We start from the raw sequence: 21261 nt of genomic DNA on the forward strand, positions 1-21261 counted from the left end.
AAATTCCTCTTGGCCATAATTTGGTAAAGTTAAGTTAAGAATCACATAAAGAATATGAGTTGATTGTGTTAGTATTGTGTTAGTTTTCTCATTTTTTCTTTGCATAATCGTAGGTCTTTAAGTAGACTAGCCTAATTGGACAGTGAAAAAACAAACAGGCTTTACTTGTTATTTCATTGAGACCAATAGAACCAGTTAGTTAAGCAGCTTAACTACTAATCAATCAATCAATCTGATCTCTCAGGTCAGCTTAAAGCTGACCTGAGATCAGATGTATTGATTTGTACGCTCCTACTGACACACTGCAAGCGCTGTGTTAGACTGTGATCTATTTGCTTTGAAAGTTGCTGATCCGGTCTAGATCTATAGCGGATACGGAAATGGTATCTACATGCATTTGTGCGTTGAGAATGACCAGATACAGTAGGCGGGCTCTAGGCCGGATCTGAGTGCTGAGTGGTAAATGGAAGGCAAGGTGATGCGTGTACACTGTGTGAAGCTGATCTGAGATCAGTAGTTAACTTATGTAGGGAGATAGACGACAATGCTCCGGAACTAATCACACTTTCAGAACAGGGTTGCCATGTCCGCTTATCATAAGCGACTTTGGACTTGTTTTCCTGTAAAGTTGCTTGTAAATATTGGTAGTTGCTTTTTTGGGCTTGTTTTTTCTAAAGTGTAGTTGCTTATTTGGGCTTGCTTCCTAAATGCCGTTTAAACCAGTGGTTCATTTTCAAGTCAAGGACCCCTAAATTAATATATATTTGTCTGCGAACCCCCATCTGAAAACATTTTATGCCAGGGACCCCATAGATTTGTTTCAGAAAATGTTCCAGTTAAAATATTTTTCCCCCCCAAATGTTCTTCAGTTATCACAAGCTTATCACAAGCTCACAACGCGTCATATCGTGACTTGTTGTGAGCTTGTGTATATCAGCTATTTTCAAATAGTCTAAAGGCCGAAGGGCTCGCTTCTTTTGGGCTTGTTTCCCGACCCCGAGACCTGGTTCCTTGTTTCTCTCCCAAAACCTGGCAACACTGATTCGGAAGTTGACTCCAGTGAGCGACAACAGACAAACATGGCGGGGGACACCACAACAGAACTTCTGTTTATCGATACATTTAAACATCAAAGTGCAGAGGTAAATGTCTCCAGCCTCAAACACACCTCCTCTATATCATATTATGCTTTCTAAATGAGCCAGTCTGACGTCCTGTAATAATAGTGTGGTGCTGTAATGACGCCGGGGCAACTTCCCCTAGCTAATAGTTAGCGTAGCAACGTTACCATTCTCATCGTAACACTTTATTGCTCTTTTAAATTAGTTCGTGTAATATATAATCAAATCTTTGGCATGGCTGATTAATACCCTTCCCCATATTTGATATGTTTTTTATTACAGAGCCACATGTAACGCTGCATAAATTATGCATGTTAGCAGCATCCTTTTGTAGTTTTGCTTATGTTGCTAACGTTAATTAGCATGTGTTTACATCATCATTAATCATGAATATCACAACACAGACTTTTGATTGAATACTTTATTAATAGTTTGACAAAAAAAATCACAGAAAGTACAGTTCTGTACAAGGTTTGCTAAAAGGATTAAAACCCAAGAAAGCACTATGGCTTATTTCCATTGGGGTCCATGTGTATTGAAGTCATCGAAACATTTAATGACAGACAAATAGGCAGGTAGACCTACTGTAGTAGTAGGTCCAGTCCACCTGATACATGCGTTAATGTCCTGGGCAGTGCTATTGTTAATGTTTAAACTATATATATCTTAGTATACAGTATGGAAAAATGTATACATGTTATAATGCTAAGTTTTGTTGCACCTTTTATTTGCTGTGTGTCCCATGAACTGTAGTTGACCAATGTTGATGTTGTGCGGTTCCCGTGTGGAGTCCTGATCACAGAGGTGCGAGTCATCCCTCCAGGGCTTAAGGCACACAGCAGCTTACCTGACAGCAGAGCATTTGGGTAAATGTTCCACAGATTCTTCTCAGTACATAATGTGTTCGGGGAGACCATCCATTACCTCATTACATGAGACATATCCTCAGGAGATGATCTTTGTAACAGATATTAAGGTGCATGTATGTGTGTGATTGTAAGAAAAGGAGAAGCCCACTGTGGAGAATGAATGTGTGACATCTGAGCTCTATTGTTATGCCAGCACTGGTTCACAGAGTGCCTTTGGTAAACCATGATATAACTGACTGAACAACATTGTACAGAGAGTAAGTCAGGTCTCCATGCCATATTGTATTACTTTATAAGTATAACTTTAATAATAAATCATTCTGCAATCAAATTTAATTTAGCCTCTTTTATGACTAATTGTTTCTCTGACTTCAGGGAGACGTCGCCTCATGCATTCCAGCTGGACCTCTTCTTCAACAATCTCAGCAAACCGAACAGTTCCTCCTTCCACAGACTGGGCAGGTCAGTTCCTCCTGTCTTCCTGCTCTTTATTCAATCTATCTTTGTTCTCTGTCTCCTGCTGAGATGTGGTCAATTTTTTTCTAAAACCAGTTGTCTTGATCACCTGTAGAACCAGTCGGGGTGGAGTCCACCCTGAGAACTTAGTTCTCATAGTAGTTCCAAATTGTGTGTTTATGTATATATGAGTGAGAATGAACCATGACAGGTGCTTTTGTTCTCCAGAAATGCAGCCCCACCCACACAGGAGCTCAAAGTGACACAATAGTCAAAGCTACCTTGAAAGAATAGTGGTAATGGTAGAAGGATTAACTAAAGCATATTTACCTGTTATTGTAACCTCATAACAAATGAATTACAAATAGCACTCCAGGAACCATGTATGAGTTTGCAGTTATTGATGTCCATTGAGCAAGAGGTGTGAAAAACATGAACTCTGTACCCCTGTTGTTATTGTGTGGACGATGCTAGACTCTACCATCTGCTTTCTCTCTCCCTTCAGTCTGGAGTATGATGAAAACAAGTCAATCATCTTCAGGCCCAGTGGAAAGGTATATTAATGGCATGTGATTTCAAGATGTTCTTTGTTATTAATGGTGTATAGATTTGTAAGAAGCTGCATGTGTTAATGTGTGCAGGTGAACACAGATGGGCTTGTGCTTCGTGGCTGGTACACTGCTTTGACTGTGGCAGTTTACGGCACAGCAGATCGCCCACATGGACATAACCAAGATTCACCCCCTCCTCCACCACCCCCACCCCCCCAACAACAGAGTGGGCCCAAGAGGATCATTAAACAAGGTTGGCACACTTACCTTGAAACTACTCAGCCACCACACCCATTTCCTGATGTTGACACATCCCATGCCTTTGTAACCCCTCCCTGTCCCTGTAATACTCTTAACTGTACACCACACAGTGTTTTGACCTCTTTCCTTACATGTAATAATTATATGGACGTTTGGGCTTGGGCCGTGCAAGTTTAAAATAAAAAATATATATGATTTTGAAGTCTTAATACTAATATAAGAAGAAGCACTGAGTGAATGACAAACAAGCTCCAAGTTGATCATAATGTTTATGATTAAACATAAACATTATGTGATGGTCTACCTCTCTCATAAACACGCACGTGTCGTGCACAATATGTGACGCCTCTCTCTCTCTCTTTCACTGTCTTTTTCACCCCGTAGTGCTATGTAATTTGAGCCGCTGCAGTAAAAACTAAAAAATCTTTGGCCTGTGTGTGTCTCAGAGTGGGATAAAGATGACCAATACAATGGCAGCCCACCCAGACCAGCGCCCAGAGGCCCCCGCACTCCACCTGGACCTCCGCCTCCAGATGATGATGAAGAAGAACAGGTTCCCGTGACAGGTCAGACCTGTACTTCCACACTGCCCACTGCTTTTGAAAGCTCATTCTCATTCTCGTACATCCAAACAGAGGCTGGGTGAAAAAAATGAAACCTCCACAGTAGAATTTGCTTACCATTTAGTTAAACATGGATCTTTGTCAGGTCTAGGTTTAGATATAAATACCACTTTGATAGTGAAGAAGTTGCTCTTCTATCTCTTATATCTCATATACTTTTATTGTATACCGTAGTAGACCTACAGTCTTATTGGTTCATATTTGATTTGGTCCTTTTCACATGAGCTGCAATGGAGTGCAGACTCCCGTCTTTGCCACAACAACTAACTTGTAAACCCTCTGTTTTCACTGTTAAAGTGGGCACCGGCACCAACACCGGCGCCGTGGTTAAAACAGAGCCGGTTGAGGGCCGTGAGGACTACCTGGAGGCTGTGTCACCCGAGAGGTCGCTCCCTGCTGACGAACCCTACTCTGATGCTGAGCCAGAAGAAGAAGGCGAGGAGGAAGAGGAGGAGCCAGAGGAAGAGGACACGCGGACAGAAGGGAGCGTTCCTGAGGAAGAGGAAGAGGAGGAAGATGAGGGTGAGGACGAGGAAGAGGAGATGGAGGAAGGTAGGGAGGTTTTTGTGTGATAGCCGGGACAGGTCAGCGGATGTCCAATCAATTCCAAATGGACCACAGGTCTCTCCCTCAGGTGTTGCATACTCTCTCCACCACATGCCAGCCATCCTAGACCAATCTGCCAACATAACCACTAGGGATGGTCCTAGAACTGATTTTGACTTACGATTAGAGACAAAGAGAAGTAGAGACACTCAACGCTTGTTTCTGGTAGCTTGTTTGTAAATTACACATACATGTTAGGTAAGAAATTGGCCATGCAGTTGCCCAATCTTGATATATTTCACATCTACCACTACGGTACTAGTTTTTAACTAACTTTAAAATTCAATATTTGGTACTTCCATGCAGTAGTCAGTTTCTATCCATCTCAAGTGGTGTTGAGTGTGTAGGCTTATTCCACACCCACTTGTGCACAGCGACACAGCGGCATCATCAAAGTTGAACTTTGATGATGTTTATTTTAAAACATTGTTAATAACAAAACAAAAAAATATGATTATACATATTTTGTAAATGAAAATGCTCCTCCCAAAAATGTTAATTATAACGATTCGATTACGCGTGTTATGACGATGTAGTTATAATTCTGTTCTATTCTAATTATAGTGTATTGATATTTTTGATCTTTTCTATGGATGTTGAAAATTCCATTATCAGCCAAACTCTTAATAACCACCAAGGGGGTCCAAAGGGAGCCCGGTCCATTTGGAACTGGGCGACAGTCCAACACAGAGTGCGTGCTCTGGCAATGCTGCCTACCGCATGCAACCGTTTGATTCTCCAACCCCACAGCCAGCCCACCGCCCTGGGCTGCCCTGAAGGCTTCTGATCTGCATTCATAAGCTGTCTTGGCTTAGCTGTGTGTAACAGCTTGTGTTGTGGTCACATCCTGCATGTCAGATGTAACTAACCCTGCATGTTTGAAGTGATGCTGCCTCTGTGTGAGTAGGTCCATCAGTAGAACACAAGATTTGGAATAAGGAAGAGTAGTTGCCGTCCTCCTCATTATAACACACATACATTACATTATTGAATACTCACCCACGTAACATTTAAGAAATCTTCCTAACTGTTGTTTTATGTTACTGTTTCCTTCCTTCCCGCCTCTCTCATCCTCCTCCAGGTGATGATGGCTATGAGCAGATCTCCAGCGATGAGGACGACTTGGATAACGGTAGCTTTAAGATCCCCAGCTTTGACATTGACTACACTCCTGAGGATCTGGCGTCTGTCCCTCCTGTCCAGTATGACCCCTACGAACGAGAACTCAGGCCTCTTCTCTACTTTACCCCTCCGTACAAGACGCGCTTCGATGCCCAGTTGGAGAGAGTGAGGGCGGAGGAGCCCAGGGACCCTGGTGGTACAGAGGGAGCTGGAGGAGATGGAGAAGGGGCTGAGGCCATTGCCCAGCTCAAAGAGCTTATAGCCAGTATAGGAGAGGAAAGAGATGCCCACTGGGTCACAGCTCTGGAACAGGCCCCTGGGCTACTGGCCAAAGGTATGGGCTACTTAATTGGACAGGGAGAGGAGCATTGGGAGCATCCTATGGGATTGCTTGTCCAATGGATGCTCCAGGCTCTGAGTATAGACGTTGCTCTCAAACAGCCGATAGCGCTTAACCTCAGACAGCTGAAAGCCGGTGCCAAGCTACTATGCTACCTGGCCGAGTGTCCACAGGGCCTTACAGCGCTGCCACACAAAAAAGCCCTTGGCCTCCTGCTTGAGCTCCTCCACATGGATCACGTCTCATCCGCACTAAAGCTCAACGTCCTGAGAGCTCTGGATGCCCTCACCAGTGGCCCTGCTGGTGTGGAGGCCTTCCTGCAGGAAGGGGAGGGAGAGAAGAGTGGCTATCAGGTTAGCGGCACAAAGTGCATGTTGTTTTGTCCCCTTTTCTTTCTTTGAATCACATGATGTATAGTGATGATGCATAACGGTCCTTGTGCTGAGACCCACATGGTTGTGTGTTCCCTGCAGCGTTTACTCCAGCTGTTCCTGCGCGAGCAGACGGTGAGAGTCGTCACTGCTGGCAACGCCTTATTACAGAAAGGCCACTTCAACGAGGTGCTGGCTGACCTACAGCGCACTGCTACAACATGGAGTGAGCCTCAGCAGGTACATGCACACCACACAATCTCAAACACAACCAGGCACCATTCATTATACAAGGATCATTTCTTTATCCTATCAATTTATTTCTCAGGAGGAGATGGAGGAGGCCGAGAGTCCAATGGAGGAGGAGCACGCGCTAAGCTCCTCCCCTGCGACAGAGGCAGACCTGGATAGGTTGGCGGGGGTTCTAGAAGAGTTGCATCACCTGCTAGAAATGGCCCCTCACACCATGGTGCAGCCGCCTGTGAAAGCCTTCCCAACATCTGCCAGAATAACAGGACCACAGGAGAGAGATGACCCGTATCCCACACTGTATAGGTATTTCTCACATACACACGTACGCATGCACCATGGGCTTATATCGTCCCTGTCGGGTGGAAACCTTGTATGTCCAAAATTGTTTCTTTCCAGGAAATGTAAAAAAGAACCTTTTTTTTTATTTTATTTTATGATTTGTACTTTATTTCTTTTGTGGACAAACAAACAGATACATTTCTTTCAACATGTGATGCAAACATTTTTTTTTGACAAGACATACAATAGACATTACAAGGACATTCTTAAACCAATAACTACATTACAGAACCTGTGTTCTAATGGATCCAATCTAGTTATTTAACCTCAAGCTTTACATTGGATCAATATTTAAAAAAAACACTGATGGACGTAACCACGTTAACCTCCACTGTTTTGAAATGTTTCACTGCTGTGAAAATGTTCAAAAATAGCCAATCTACAAGCACGTCACTATGCAACACGTTGTGAGCTTGTACATCGGCTATTTTTGCGTGACCCCCTTGTACGACAAGTATGGCATTTCCGAAAAAAGTTGAATTATGGAAGTACAAGGGTTCTGCCCGACAGCAACGATATGTTACACCGTTGCACTGATGTGCATTAAGTACAGAATATAGATTACTATGTAAATCACACCTAACAAAATGAATGAATGCAGTGGTTTATTATATGTGAGATGCGTGTCACTTCCTCCGTCAGATACATGCACGCGGCTCACTTCCTGGAGAGCATGACAGTGGTGTTGTCGACGGCCGCAGCAGCGGGCCACACGGGCATCATTCAAGCCATCCGAGATCTCCTGCGCCTCCTGTCGCTCACCCAGTCGGGGATGCTCTTCCTGCTTGCCCAGCCCACCCCTACCAACCTGCTGCTGCGTCTCCTGACAACCGCGACGGAGGCCGAGGGGGAGGACCTTGCCTTCGCCGGTGGGGAGGGGACCACCACAGGGCCGGCGCTGGGAGAAGAGGGCCTAGGCGTGTGGCTCATGCAGGCGCTGCACGCTCTCCAGGGCGTGGCTGAGCTGATGACTCACGTGGCCACGGGAGGCGAGGGGGCAGCGGGGCTGGAGGAGGGCGACAACGCAGACGTACTGGGCACACTCCATGCCCTCTACCTTATCACCTTCACTCTGACGGGTCGCAGCGCCGTGGCCCACGTCTTCAGCCTGGACAACAACTTGTCCTGTCTGGTCACTCTGCTGCAGCACCACAGCAAGGATGGACAGGGGTCAGTTTCTGTGTTTTAGTTGGGTGTCTTCCTTTGAGTTTTCTTTGTGTTTTATTGTCTTCGTTAAGCATGATTCTCACTTTGCCGTACGATGGTGTCGTGCACTGAAAATAGCCAATCTATAAACTTTATTATAAATTAAGCATTATTCTCTCACTTTCTTCCAGTGAGGCCAAAGCGCGCAAGGCAGTGACATACAACTATGCATGCATGTTGGTGTTGCTAGTGGTGCAGAGCTCCAATGATTTGCATATGATGGAACAGTACGCGGCTCCACTGCTCACGCTAGCCAAGGCAGATGACACCAATGCTAAATTACAGGGTAAGCAGTAACCATAAGCAAATCAACCTCTGTCATACACTGAAGACACTGTATGACATGCTGTGGGCATTTTTATGTGTTTTCATGACCAGTTTTGTGTGTTTACATTGCATTTCAGAGCTTAATAAATGGCTGGAGCCACTGGAAAAGCTGCGCTTTGAGATCGGCAGCATTCCGACTCTGTTAGAATATGTCAAGCAGGTATAGTGTTCTTTAAATAAACAGGATTACAGCTACAGTTCACTTCAGTGAATTACTTTCTGTATTCTTGGTTGGTGTGACATATCCCTTTTTGGGTTGAGTTCTCATACGTGTCTGAACTTCTCCTTAAATACCTAATGTACCTGCTCTGTGACATATTTGAGGATTAAAAATATGCAAATGAATCCTGTCTCAACGCATGTCATTTTAACCATGTGTGTTCCTCTGGCTTTAGAATGTGGAGAATGTGTTGACTGCAGATGGAGCTGGACTGGTGACGGCTTTGAGGGTCCTCTGTCTCATCGCCTGCCCCCCACCTGTGCTCGAAGGTACATTTTAAGCTCCTGTCTGAAGTGATCATAAACCTCAGTTATTTGCTTAATTAAGCCTAATTTATGATAGATTCTCAATTGTGTGACAAATTATGAATTAGGCTTTACTGTGTATTTGTCCCTTACAGTTTTTTTTTTTTCTTGCAATAATGGTTATTCATTACGGTTGACCTAATTATGTTGCTTGTCCTGATTATATATTGCTCTGGATAAGAGCTCCTGTTTGCCTCTGAAATGTAAATATTAACGCTACAGACAAGGGTCACAGATTGAAGTGTTTTTTTTGTTGCACCTTTTTGTCTGCAGGTCAACAGAAGGATCTCAAGTGGAATCTTGCCGGTGTGCAGCTCTTCTCCGGCGAGGGCCTGGACACAAGCGTGCGCATCTTGCAGAAGCTGTGCAGTGTGCTGCTGCAGCCCTGGCGTGTGCACGGCCCTGTGGGCCCCACACCGCAGCGCTGCACCATCCTGAGCGTGTGCATCAACACACTGCGGCTGCTGCGCGCCATGCTGACCGAGCTGCTCCGCGGTGGGGCCTTCCAGTTCAGGGACACGCGCGTGGCCAGCGTGCTGGTGACGCTCCACATGATAGCGTGCTCCATCCCCGCCTCCGGTCGCCTGGACGGGGACGAGACCCGGGTGCAGGCGCTCATCGTTGATGTGCTGCTCACCTTCACACAGGGTGTCAATGAACAGGTGTGTGTGGCTGTGTGCTCATGTTGTGGTACAGTATCTTCTTGAGTGGTCTTCACTCTGCTATTGTGACTTTATGATCCCTGGATGTATTGCTTTGCCTAGTGTAGCTGTAGTGAAGTTTTAAATAACCTATTACTTATGCAGGCAGTATTACTTACTGTATGAACCTAAACTTGTTTTTTGAATGAATGTGTAGGTGACCCACACAGAGGAAACTCTGGCCAGTAACACATGGTCTCTGATGCTGAAAGAAGTTCTGGGTTCACTTCTGAAAGCTCCTGAGGGTCTCTTCTCAGGTCTCACCCTGTTGTCTGAACTGCTGCCACTTCCACTGCCCATGCAGAGCACACAGGTACCGCCGCTCATTGAGGTCTTCATGTTTTCAACCATTAATGACACCACTGCTGTCTGTAGTGTCAAATCACAGGGAACCAATGTGTGTCATTGTTATAGTGATCATGTCATCTGGACCCCCTCAGGTGTTCTCAGTCCAGGACGTGGCGGTAGCATTGAACACCAGGAAGCTGTGGAGCATGCACCTACGGGTGCAGTGGAAAGTGTTGGCCGAGGCTCTGACGTGTGTGTGTGGCACCAGCTGCCCTCCGCTCCTGGCGATACTGAGGAGAGTGTGTGTCCAGCTGGCAGACCTCTCCTCCCCCACCGCAACGCTCATCATGAAGACCCTGCTTGAGCTTCTGTTGGAGGAGCTACAGCTGTGAGTAGACAACATTAACGCTCACTCTCTCTCTCTCTCTCTTTCTCTCTCTCTCTCTCTCTCTCTCTCTCTCTCTCTCACTCACTCACTCACTCACTCATAGAATGATGTACAATAGTTCTGTTTGCAGTGGAAGTGCAGTGAGTTAAGCTGCAATCAATAACTTTCATAACACTGCCCTGGATTTGCACCCCGGTTACCTGTGCGAGTGCTGAAAGTTTTTACTGGAGAGCACATTTGGGAAGCCGAGTTGTTTCCATTTGGTTTTAATGCAACACCGCTTGTAAACCAGAATTAATCCTACCCGACAAAAGGATCTAAATGTCTCAGTAGAGTAGGGAGACCTCCTTCAACCACCATTGTTGTGTTCATTATATTGTATTAACATACTCTTAAAACAAATGCATTTCCATGCCGAAGTTCTTCACTGCAAAAGACACCAATCATCATAAGTGATTGTTCAGAAACTCAAGGTGCTCGTGATTTATTTCATAATTACACTTTCTGCAATCTGCCGGCAATGTACCATGGAAACCTCTATTCTCTATCTGTGGGACTACAAACACAACCAGATGGCTTTTAATTAATGGAGAAACACACATAGCACACATTTTGACCACTAACATGGTGAAATCTCTGAGAAAAATATTTCAAATCGCATTGGAGGGTGATGAAAACAGAGTGGAGATCCAGCACTGTATTACAGTGGGCAGGGTGTAATGTTAACTTAAGCACTCAGAGCAGAGACACATCAAGTATAAAACAATTTAGTCTGCAGTGACAGTAAAATAAGGTCATATTTAGTAGTACAAAATGATAGGAAAAACTCATCACAGGTTATCCCAACTCAAACATACATCTTGAAATTGCTTAAACTCAGCAGTAAAAAAAAGAAAGAAAAAAAACACAATTTTTTAATATGGAACAAAGACAAGCATTCACATTTTGGTGAAGTTGTAAACATGCATACAGTACCGACATGCATGATACATCACTAAACGATTACAATAGTTTTCAGTTACTAAAATTGCTTTCATTTCTGTTAATCGACTTACATTTTTTGACCATTGTACTGTTGTGTGTTTCAGAGCTGAGGGTAAAAGTGTGTGTTGGGGTCAAGTCCTGCGTTTGCTTTCCTTATTGGATGCCCTGGTCTCCCAGAGAGCATGTAAGAGTGCAGCCTTACAACTTCTCTCTGGCTCCTTCTCTGGAGAGGAGCAGCTGGCAGAGCTGTTCCCCCTGCTGCTCGCGTTATTGGTTCCACCAACTGGCCACCCGTTACAACAGCAGCATTGCAGTGAACTAGTGGGAACAGTACTGCAGTCACTTTGTGACCAGGTAAGAAGCACAGACAACTAGGGAAAAGCCTTAGAGGAACTAAAAGAAAGAAAGAAAAAAAATACAGTGTTTTGTGAACAGAAAGGTATGTGAACGTATTCATCTCTCAGGACATTTCACTGGTGGTGTCAACGACGCCAAGCGAAGGCTGTGTGTCAGAGGCCGAACAGCTGGCCAACTCCCTGCCAGGCCGAGAAATGATGGCATCAGTGGCCAACGCCTTACTGGAGGTTCTGGGGAGTGCAGAGAGCACCACCCCTCTGCTCCTCACCTGCATCAGGACCTTGATGTTCCTCACTGAGCACGACTATGGAATGTACCACCTCAAAAGGTAGACACCATGCAGTATCCCCCTCTGCTCTCTTTGTACTACTGCTCACATTTTGTTATGTGATCTATCTGGTATATCATGTTATGTAAGATATTTTCTTCTGATTTAATGAGACATTTTATTTGTGTCTCAGTGCTCTGAAGAAACACAGTACAGGGCTGCGCTCTCTACTGAAGAGGCAAGTCTTCTCCTTCAACAAGGACTCTGCTGAGCTGCTGTCTGTTCTGCTTGACTTCCTTAGACAGATCCTCCACACAGACTCACTGGTATGATATGCGTTTATACATTTGCATTATTAGTATCATTTTAATTTCCCCCACTTTTCCAGGAATGATTTTCCTTGCTTTGTCCCATTATTCCTGGTTTTCCTTTCATGATTCCTGCTTTACACCATTTCTTATCCCAATGCTATTGGTGTGATGGAACAGAACAGTGATTCTAGTATTTGTTGAGTTAAGCACATGCTTTTTGTGTTGAGGAGGGGGTATGGTTCTTTGAAGATCTGTTTAAGTGTTTATATAAACAATACAAGTATGATGTATTAATACAACTGACTTGACTCTAGGGACATTTGAGTGTTAACAGTGCATGTTGTGGTTCTCTAGTGTGTTGAGGAAGGCCAGGGACCAGGGGAAGAGCCAGGGTTTGTACCTCCACGGGCGCTGACTCTGAGCAGCTCCGAGATGAAAGCCCTACTGCAGTGGGAGGGGACAGAGTCACATCCACTTACTGCTCTGGAGAAACAGATCACGGTACAAGTGATTACACATACGTGTGTTTTTTAATTAGAAGTCATTGAAGGCGCCTTGTCATTGGATTTACTGTATGTGTGTGTATGTGTTTGTGCATGTAGAAGTTATGCAAGGAGGACGAGTCGTTGGAGACCATGTTGGAGAACGTGATTGTCCTGAGGCAGACATTAGAGATGGCCAATGAAGCACCTCCCGTAGTTGACACTGAACCCACCCTGCCTGCACCTGAGACGCTGTTGGCCCAGTTCAATCACAGGTATAGCCCACGGATGGTGCGAAATTACTTCATGGACCAGCATTTGTGAGATTCATCTATTGTGTTTTTAACATCAGCGTCTGTATTCTTTGAGCAGTGTCGCACCACCACAGCCTGATAATGACCACCATGATAACTGTCAACTGAAAATAATTTAATTAAATAAAGTGAACCCAGAACTTCTTTCAGTATCAATAAATGTGCACTATTAATTTCACCACAAACATTATTGTTGCTGAATCATTGTGTATTCTCTCTATAGGACCGTGTTCGTTCTATCAGAGGCTCTGGATGAGCAGCTTAAAGCTCTGTGGTTCTCACCCTTCCACTCTGACGACATGGAGGCCGAGCTTGATATGGTAAGTGTTTGTGTTTTCAGGGGCCTGTGTCTGTAGAGATCAGGTGTCTGTGTTTGAGTGTGTGTGTGTAAATTCTCTTCTGTGTGTGGCAGGTGAAGGTGGACCTCGTAGGCCTGGCTCAGGAGTGTTGTCCAGAACTGGACCTCAAGGCGGAATTGGAGCGGTCGTTCCTGAGTGAGCCGTCCTCGCCTGGTCACACCAAGACCACCAAAGGCATCAGACTGGGCAAACACAAGCATGAGACTTTCATCACAAGGTACAATTTACACATCATCCCTGTAGCACTCTGTTGGCTGTATATATAAGCTTTCTGCTTGCCATATTAAGGTTCTTAAATTAAATACCATGTGTTCCTTGTAGTGGTAAATCAGACTATGTGGAACCTGCTAAGAGAGCACACATCATGGCCGCTCCCCGTGGCCGAGGTAATCGAGGTGGCTTCGGACAAGGTTTGTGCCGACCACACGACATCTTCCGCCAGCGCAAACAGAACACCTCCCGTCCTCCCAGCATGCATGTGGATGACTTTGTGGCGGCAGAGTTTAAAGACATTGTGACTCCTCTTGGGCTCCTGCCCCCTAAGCGGCTCCCCAAGAGCTCCCCCAAACCCCCTACCAGAGGACTGTTCACTGGGAACAGGGGTAGAGCCACCTTCCACAGTCAGACTCGCTTCTTCACTCCACCACAACCCAAAGGTGTAATGCTATCTGGTAAGTAGACGCAGACACACAAATGCACTAATACGTTTGCAACCAGGCACCTAAAGTCATTGGGCTCTTGTTGGAGGCTAGTTCATGTTTATCAGCAGTGCAACAGGTCTACAAAAATGGGCACACAGTGAAAAGGCACAACCTGCCACAAGAACACTGGCTTATATTACACTTGATATGCCCTATCCATGTGGTTCTCCAAATAAAGGGAAAGAGGGACATCTTTTTGGTGGTTAGACATGGCTGTCATTAGTCAAACTTGCCTATTGTCTGCAGAATATTGCTGACACACACATCAGGAACACCACAAAGTCAACGATGATGATCATTTCAGCTCATGATACTTGGGAATGTCAGTGCTGATATGATATTTGTTGGTGCCTGCATGAATCTCAGAGAAAACATTGCGTTGAGTATTTATCGGCTGAGTGCACCAGTTTACTGCCCTCAAACTAGAGGCCACTGGCTCTAGGTCACCTGTCGTCTCAGAGGTGGCCAGTAGAGTGTGCTGAAGAGTTTTTCTGTTTAGGTAACTATGCCCGTAGAGAGGGAGGGCGTGGTTCATCATGGAGCGCCCAGTTACCAGGCGTCACTCACAGAGGAACGTACAGTGAACCTCGCGGGGGCCAGAGCAACTTCACACGAGGCCCACTTCCTTCCCGACAGCCCCCTGCAGGTACACACACACAAACACATACACAACATAAAATAATTAGCTTTATTTCATAACATGACTTGTTAAACATCGCCTTTTTGTGTTTCTCCATCCTTTTCTGTCTGTTTCCCAGGTGCATATCGCCTGGCGCCACGGGACCGCATTCCACGGGGCCGGGGTGGCACAGGGTTGTCTTGGCTCAGCGCTGGAGGTGGTGGGGGAGGGGGTGGAAGTGGCGGAGGAGGAGGAGGGAGAGGATCACAGGGGAGTAAGTTCAGTGGTGGGGGAGGAGGGAGCGGCGGTGGCAGGGGCAGGCATGTCCGCTCCTTCACCAGGTGAACTCACGTGGGACACAACTGCAGCCCACCACAGTGACGAATGGACCAATCAGGGGAAATTAAACAATGCCGTCTCCATGGAAACGCATCCGTCATGGGATTGTAAAGATGAACTGCTGATAACATGCAGATTTTGTGTTGTTTTATGTTTTGTTGTCTTATGTTGTACTCAGAGAATAAAGGTCATAGTATTTGAGCCGACATGTTTTCGTACCTTTTAATTTTCTGTGGTGTATAAGGGGGGAACAATGACTGGAAAACACCACGGGGGGATACAATTGTGAATGGCATTTACAAAACATTACTCCTTGACTCCTTATCAAAAAGTCAAAAACTGATTTTCACAATGCATAGTTTTCTAGTTACATTTTTTTAATAAACTACTGTATCAAATTGATTGAAGAAATAAATGGAAAATAAGAATACAAATCCTGTAAAATCCTAAAGGACTTGTTAAAGAAACCAGCAGTGATCTGTTCTAAATTATCACATTGTGTGGTATTTTTTCCTTTAAAGATGGGGGCAGAACTACCAAAACAACATCTGTTGTTACAAACATGATTTCCACATCCCTCCCCTGCCTTAAGCTCATTAAAGGCATACTTGTAATAAACATATTCAATTAGTTGTGGTATGGTGTACTTGACAGATCAAAAACAATATGCCAGAAACATCCATACTGTCTTGTGCATATTTGACTGTTAGAGTGGAGAGTTGTTTTGCCAATTATAAAGATACAAAATAGAGGCTATCCAGTACTAATCGCTACGTTCCAGTGCACTCAGATGACCGTAACCTCTCGACTCTTCCTCTTGATGCAGTCGAGGGTCAGGCTACGTGGACCAGTCTTGCGTGAGCCCTCTCCCAGTTGAGGAGATGGGGGTGGCTGGGCTGAAGGTAGGGACTGACATGAGGCTTGGATCGAGGTTTGTTGATCCCTGTGTGGCTGCCATCCATTTGGCTCTTGGTCCCCCTGATTTTGGCTCCGGGTCAGCTGTTCAACAGGCTGCTGGCACCTGGTTGGCTGAAATGCTCTGAGGAGCTCCATTAGTTCTCTCTTCTCCAACTCTGCTTCTGCTAGCTCCTGCCGCCTCAGACGCTCCACTCCTAATAGCGCCCGCACGTCACACATCACCCTGGACAGCTGACCCTGCATGGTAAAGGACATTTCATATATTCTCTATTGAAACGCGCAACGTTGTCATGAACTGTTGTCGACATACACTGTATATGTTACATAAGAGAGGGTGAACACCTTGAGTTCCTCCACCTCATTCTTCAATTGAGACTCTTTCTGCACCATGTGTCTCCTCTGGGAGTCCAGGCGCGACTCCATCTCTCGCCTCACCTCCTCCAACTTGCACAACATCTCTGCCCTGCAGGTAGCATTTATATTAATGGTTTCCAAACTTGTGAGTGGCACATTTAAGGTGCTTTACAATGCACTTCAGAATGATGAGAGCTTTCACAATTGCTCACACTGACCTAAGCAATTCCACCTCAGCACGCAGCTCTGCTATACAGTTGTGCTGTGCTTGGTCATTGGAGAGAAGGGTGTGGCCACAGCCGTTGGGACATTCCCTGCTACGGAACTCACATTGTGATAGGTGAGCCTCCAGACCTCGCCTCTCTACCTGCACCGGACAACCTGAGAGAAGAGGTTTTACATAAATGACATGACTCCAAATGAGCTAGAACAGTATTTAAGTATTTATACATGCTCCACAGTCTATACTCTTATCTATCCCCATTTGTAATGTTATTTCTTGCACTGTTGCACACCCAGAAAACACCAACAATTATCCATACTGTATAATTAAGTATCAATGGTAGTTGTGTTTTCAAGTACAATCCTCTAGCTTTGTGCTGTGCCACAAACCACAAACATGCAAACAATCCATGAAAAACATGGAAATGCTGGCCCTCTGGTTGTGTTAAAGAAACGGAAGAATGTGAGACTTGACCTCAGCTGTCCCCCTTTTCCAAGATGTTGACCATAAATGCACATATACATCTAGCATATAATCAAATGTATAGTATTCAACAGGCAAACACTGCAAAATCCACATGGCATGCATTCCGTCTCACACTATACATACCACAATGGCAACATATGTACTCTCCACCTGCCAATGACAGGTCACACAGTCACTGAGTACCATAGTATATGCATGTCCATTAACTGTTGAAGCAGCCCAGTGATCATTAAAGAATGATGGGAAGTTGACTCTGAAGGCACCCTGGATGAGGTCAGTGTGTCATGTTCAGATGAGTCTCTGAGCATTCAGTCATGTTAAACCAACCTTAAGTAGCCATGACAACAGAGGAGCCACCTGCTGCCCACAGACAGGTGTTATATTACACCTGTATGGCCATACATCATTGTGAGTAGGAAACACGTTCAACGTTACAATTACAAACAATTAAAATTAGTCTCAACAGAAAACAAATACTTAACATGAGCTTCCAGACAGTCAGAATAAGAATCAACTTTATTGTCACATCACAGGTTACAGGTGTAAAACAGTGGGTGAAATTTGTTTTTGTGCAAGCTCCATAATTCCATTAAAAGAGTTAGGGACGACGAAGAGGGAGGCAGGGGGAGCCAGGAGAAGAGAGAGAGAGCTCAATAAAACAAAACAAAAATTAATCTACATAAATTGTCAGTCAGTGGAAGAGGTCATACCTGTGTTGGAGCAGACTATGAAGGCGAACTCACACTCATCCTCGTGTGTGTGCAAGGTTTCCAGTGAGCAGATGACCTCACAGCCCTGATCTGCATTCACACAACGGATCTGTAAACGGCTCAGATCGTTTCGCATGTATCTGTCGTCAGACACAAACAGAAGAGTGAAAAATAGCATCAAAGATAGATACTGTAGGTGTGTTGAAAGGCCTATGCATTCACATGCACAGATGTACGTGTGCGTGCACACACACACACACACACACACACACACACACACACACACACACACACACACACACACTGATGTACACATACAGAATATGTAGTATCATGTCATACTTTGTTTTCAACATTTGTATTATTTGTTTCTGTCTTTGTTCAACCTTGAGGTTGACAGAGCACAATGTTCAAGGATATTTGAACAACCAGAGTTGGTGGTAATTGTTTTAAGTACAGTATTGATTGACACATCGGAATTTGTGAAAATGTGAAAGAGAAAGAAAAGTTCCTACTTTAGTTTTTTTTGTTTCTTTTTTTTTGCAAACATTGTATTTTTAATTTAGAAGAGAATTTTAATACAGATGACAAAAGTAACTTAACTGACGCATGTATAACAGAAATACAGAAGGTAAAAGTAAGCAGAAGACACAGTGAGAGGAAGGGATGGATGGATGGATGGTGTCAGACATAAAGAGGACTTGTACAAAGGTATGAGATTACTGATGTCCAGTAGCGGAGACCGATGCGGATGAGCAGTATGAATAGATGACTGTAATGGACGTCGACACATATGTGATGCAATACCTGTATAGAGGTTTGAGGTGGCTGACATCCAGGGGCAATCTGTCCTCCGGACAAGAGTGGTGGTGAACAAGCCAGCTGCTGATGCAGGCGCTGCAGTAGGCATGTTCACAGGGGGCCTGAAGGGGGCGCTCCAACACATCTCGACACACACAGCACAGCAGGCCTTCATTCACATAGCCCACAAACCTCTCCAGATCATATCCCATCCTTTACACACACACACACACACACACACACACACACACACACACACACACACACACACACACACACACACACACACACACACACACACACACACACACACACACACACACACACACACACACACACATGAAAATACAGGTCTTCCCTCTCTTTTTGCACTAATGTCGACGTCTTCCCTGTTTCTTCCTTCCTTGATTATCACACTGACTCATTACATCTTACCTGACAGCTGATCTGTTGCTTTATCCACTTGTTTCCTCTTCTGGTTCAACCACCACTTTGTTTCAACATGTGTCCTTCCTTCTTTTATTCTGTGCTTGTCTTCCCTTCTTTAATATCCACCTGTGTGTGCTCTCCTTCTCTCTCTGCTTTTGTGTGGGTTCAGCCCAGGTGAGGGTCCTCTTCCCTGAAGCTCCTCCTCCTCTCCCCTGGGACTGTGTCTCTCTGTGTTGAGGTCTCCGTGACAACAGGGCCTTAGAAAGAACTTCAGCAGACAGCTGTCCAACGGAGACCTGAAAGACAAGAGTTACACAGAGCAGTGGTACTCACACTTTTTCATTGCAAGGACCCCCAGACCCAGTTTGGTAAAAAAAAAAAATGAGGCGACGGACCCCCATAACTCTGAGTGTACAGATAGAACCAAATGGTTCCATTTGTACACTTTCAGCTAGAAATGGTTACAGAGCTGTAAGGGTGCATTTGGTTCATAACTAAAGTTTTGCTGGGGAACCCCTGAAACCACCTCAAGGACCCCTGGGGATCCCTCGGACCCCACTTTGAGAACCACTGACACAGTACGCACAAACACTCACAAATGGACACATTAAACATTCTTGGACACATCTTGCATTTTACTTACTGGACAATCAATAAAACTGGCTTGTTATAAGCAGACTCTCAAATGTAAGCCTGTCTAACAGTCTCTCGTTCTGACGTACCCATTCCTAGTCTTTGCTTCCAATTTATCTCCCTTTCTCAAGCTTTCTCTCTCACTCTCTGGACTCTCACTCTCTTTCACTGGATGTGGGATTAACATGGATTACACTCTCCTCTTCGTTGATTGGATTACAGATTCCATGAATGACAACATCAAACGACAGATTCCCTCTTTGACCACCACCATAGAAATCAAAGAGCAATCTCTGGACCACTCCCTCCCTCTCCATCCCTACTCACCCTCTATTCATGTATCGGTCATCTTTATTTTACTTTCTTTATTTGTAGGACACATTTACCAAACTGCAAAATAAAGATAACAAAATAAAAATAAAATAAAAGTGTAAAACAAATAACAGCAAAAAGTGCAAAAGATGTTTTACTGCTTTGCATGCAATCACTTACTGGTAAGTCAGGTGCAAAAATATCTGGAACTGTCTCATATAATATTCCACCAAAGGAAATTGACAACCGATGAAAAATTGATCTAAATACGTTACCTTATGCTCAGAGGTCAATTCTAGCGAAACTAGGACCAGCTCTCCAAAAAGACATGATGCACAGATCGCATTGACATTGTACTTTACTACACCGAGGTGTGTGTGTACAGTAGGCAGTGTTGCCAGATTTTGCGAGAGAAATAAGCAACCAGGTCTATGAAAACAAGCCCAAAAGAAGCGACTATCTCCGACCCTATACAATCGGCTAGTTGAAAAACGAAATATTAAATACATATTTTCAGAAGGGGGGGGTCTATACATATACATATTAATTCGGGGGTCCTTGACATAATGTTTGAGAACCACTTTGTTTAAACAACATTAGGAAACAAGCACACAATAAGCAACTACACTTCAGAAACAAGTCCACAAAATCGCAACCCGCAACTAACCAATATTTACAAGCAACATTACAGAAAAACAAGCCCAAAGTCGCCTATAATAAGCAGACATGGCAACACTGAGTAGTAGGTTCGGGTTCAAACAAGCATAGCACTACGGTCCAACAGAAACCCGGTCTCCCGCGATGCGCAGGCGCGGTGATTCTATACTTCGTCGTACGATGGTGTTGCGTGCCTATCTGCAAGCGCACAACCAGAACGCGCCACGGCTCGCATCAATAGACAGTGGTGTAAAGTAACCAAGTACTGTACTTAAGTACAAATTTGAAGTATATTTACTTTACTAGAGTATTTGCAATACTTTTAATTCTACTCCACTACATCTCAGATATTGTACTTTTACTCCACCACAATTATTTGTTACTTTGTAGATTTTGATTATTATTACAAAACATACATAACATAATAACCACTTCACCATTTGAAAATAGCCGATCTATGCGAGGCAATGTGAATGTTTTCAAAAGATTTTTACACATTTTATACATTTGAAAACTTGCAAAATGGGACATTCTGCATAATGAGTACTTTCTAAGTACATGTTGATGATACCAATACTTTTGTACTTTTGAGTACATTTTGAATTCCGGACTTTTACATTTAACAGAGTATTTCTACATTGCAGTATTGATACTTTAA

General features: G+C 44.4%; 2 protein-coding genes across 3 annotated transcripts; one reads left to right on the forward strand and one right to left on the reverse strand.

The window, feature by feature from the left end:
* The first annotated feature begins 1055 nt into the window (after window positions 1-1055).
* On the forward strand, window positions 1056-15286 carry virma (vir like m6A methyltransferase associated). 2 transcript variants are annotated; one of them, XM_084053637.1, is made up of 27 exons: window positions 1056-1142; window positions 1875-1987; window positions 2366-2452; window positions 2952-3000; window positions 3088-3250; window positions 3705-3824; window positions 4179-4433; window positions 5569-6302; window positions 6423-6560; window positions 6649-6875; window positions 7554-8081; window positions 8249-8403; window positions 8522-8604; window positions 8840-8933; window positions 9243-9631; window positions 9828-9983; window positions 10111-10346; window positions 11435-11684; window positions 11795-12015; window positions 12149-12281; window positions 12621-12767; window positions 12869-13023; window positions 13286-13382; window positions 13475-13638; window positions 13743-14092; window positions 14622-14768; window positions 14881-15286. In XM_084053637.1, the coding sequence occupies exons 1-27, from the start codon at window positions 1080-1082 to the stop codon at window positions 15084-15086; spliced, it is 5460 nt and encodes a 1819-aa protein (XP_083909763.1). In that variant the 5' UTR covers window positions 1056-1079; the 3' UTR covers window positions 15087-15286. The 2 variants fall into 2 exon arrangements, with proteins under 2 accessions (XP_083909763.1, XP_083909764.1); XM_084053638.1 differs by having other exon boundaries at window positions 4179-4403.
* A 296-nt stretch (window positions 15287-15582) lies between these two features.
* Window positions 15583-19269, reverse strand: rnf41l (ring finger protein 41, like). Its single transcript, XM_084053008.1, has 6 exons — window positions 19008-19269; window positions 18579-18785; window positions 17772-17911; window positions 16571-16733; window positions 16341-16461; window positions 15583-16235 (listed from the first exon to the last, which is right to left on the reverse strand). The coding sequence occupies exons 2-6, from the start codon at window positions 18782-18784 to the stop codon at window positions 15867-15869; spliced, it is 999 nt and encodes a 332-aa protein (XP_083909134.1). The 5' UTR covers window position 18785; window positions 19008-19269; the 3' UTR covers window positions 15583-15866.
* Between the last annotated feature and the right edge of the window lie 1992 nt (window positions 19270-21261).

This window comes from Gymnoscopelus microlampas (genome assembly GCF_963454915.1).
Source record: "Gymnoscopelus microlampas genome assembly, chromosome: 3".
Classification (NCBI taxonomy): Eukaryota; Metazoa; Chordata; class Actinopteri; order Myctophiformes; family Myctophidae; genus Gymnoscopelus; species Gymnoscopelus microlampas.

Excerpts from the sequence above, each read along its gene's own strand:
- virma (XM_084053637.1), top strand. The coding sequence starts at position 1,080 with ATGGCGGGGGACACCACAACAGAACTTCTGTTTATCGATACATTTAAA. Across the intron at positions 2,453-2,951 it reads TCCTTCCACAGACTGGGCAG|TCTGGAGTATGATGAAAACA; the intron begins GTCAGTTCCTCC and ends CTCTCCCTTCAG. Across the intron at positions 10,347-11,434 it reads CTGTTGGAGGAGCTACAGCT|AGCTGAGGGTAAAAGTGTGT; the intron begins GTGAGTAGACAA and ends TGTGTGTTTCAG.
- rnf41l (XM_084053008.1), bottom strand. The coding sequence starts at position 18,784 with ATGGGATATGATCTGGAGAGGTTTGTGGGCTATGTGAATGAAGGCCTG. Across the intron at positions 17,912-18,578 it reads CACCTCAAACCTCTATACAG|ATACATGCGAAACGATCTGA; the intron begins GTATTGCATCAC and ends GTCTGACGACAG. Across the intron at positions 16,462-16,570 it reads GCTGAGGTGGAATTGCTTAG|GGCAGAGATGTTGTGCAAGT; the intron begins GTCAGTGTGAGC and ends TGCTACCTGCAG.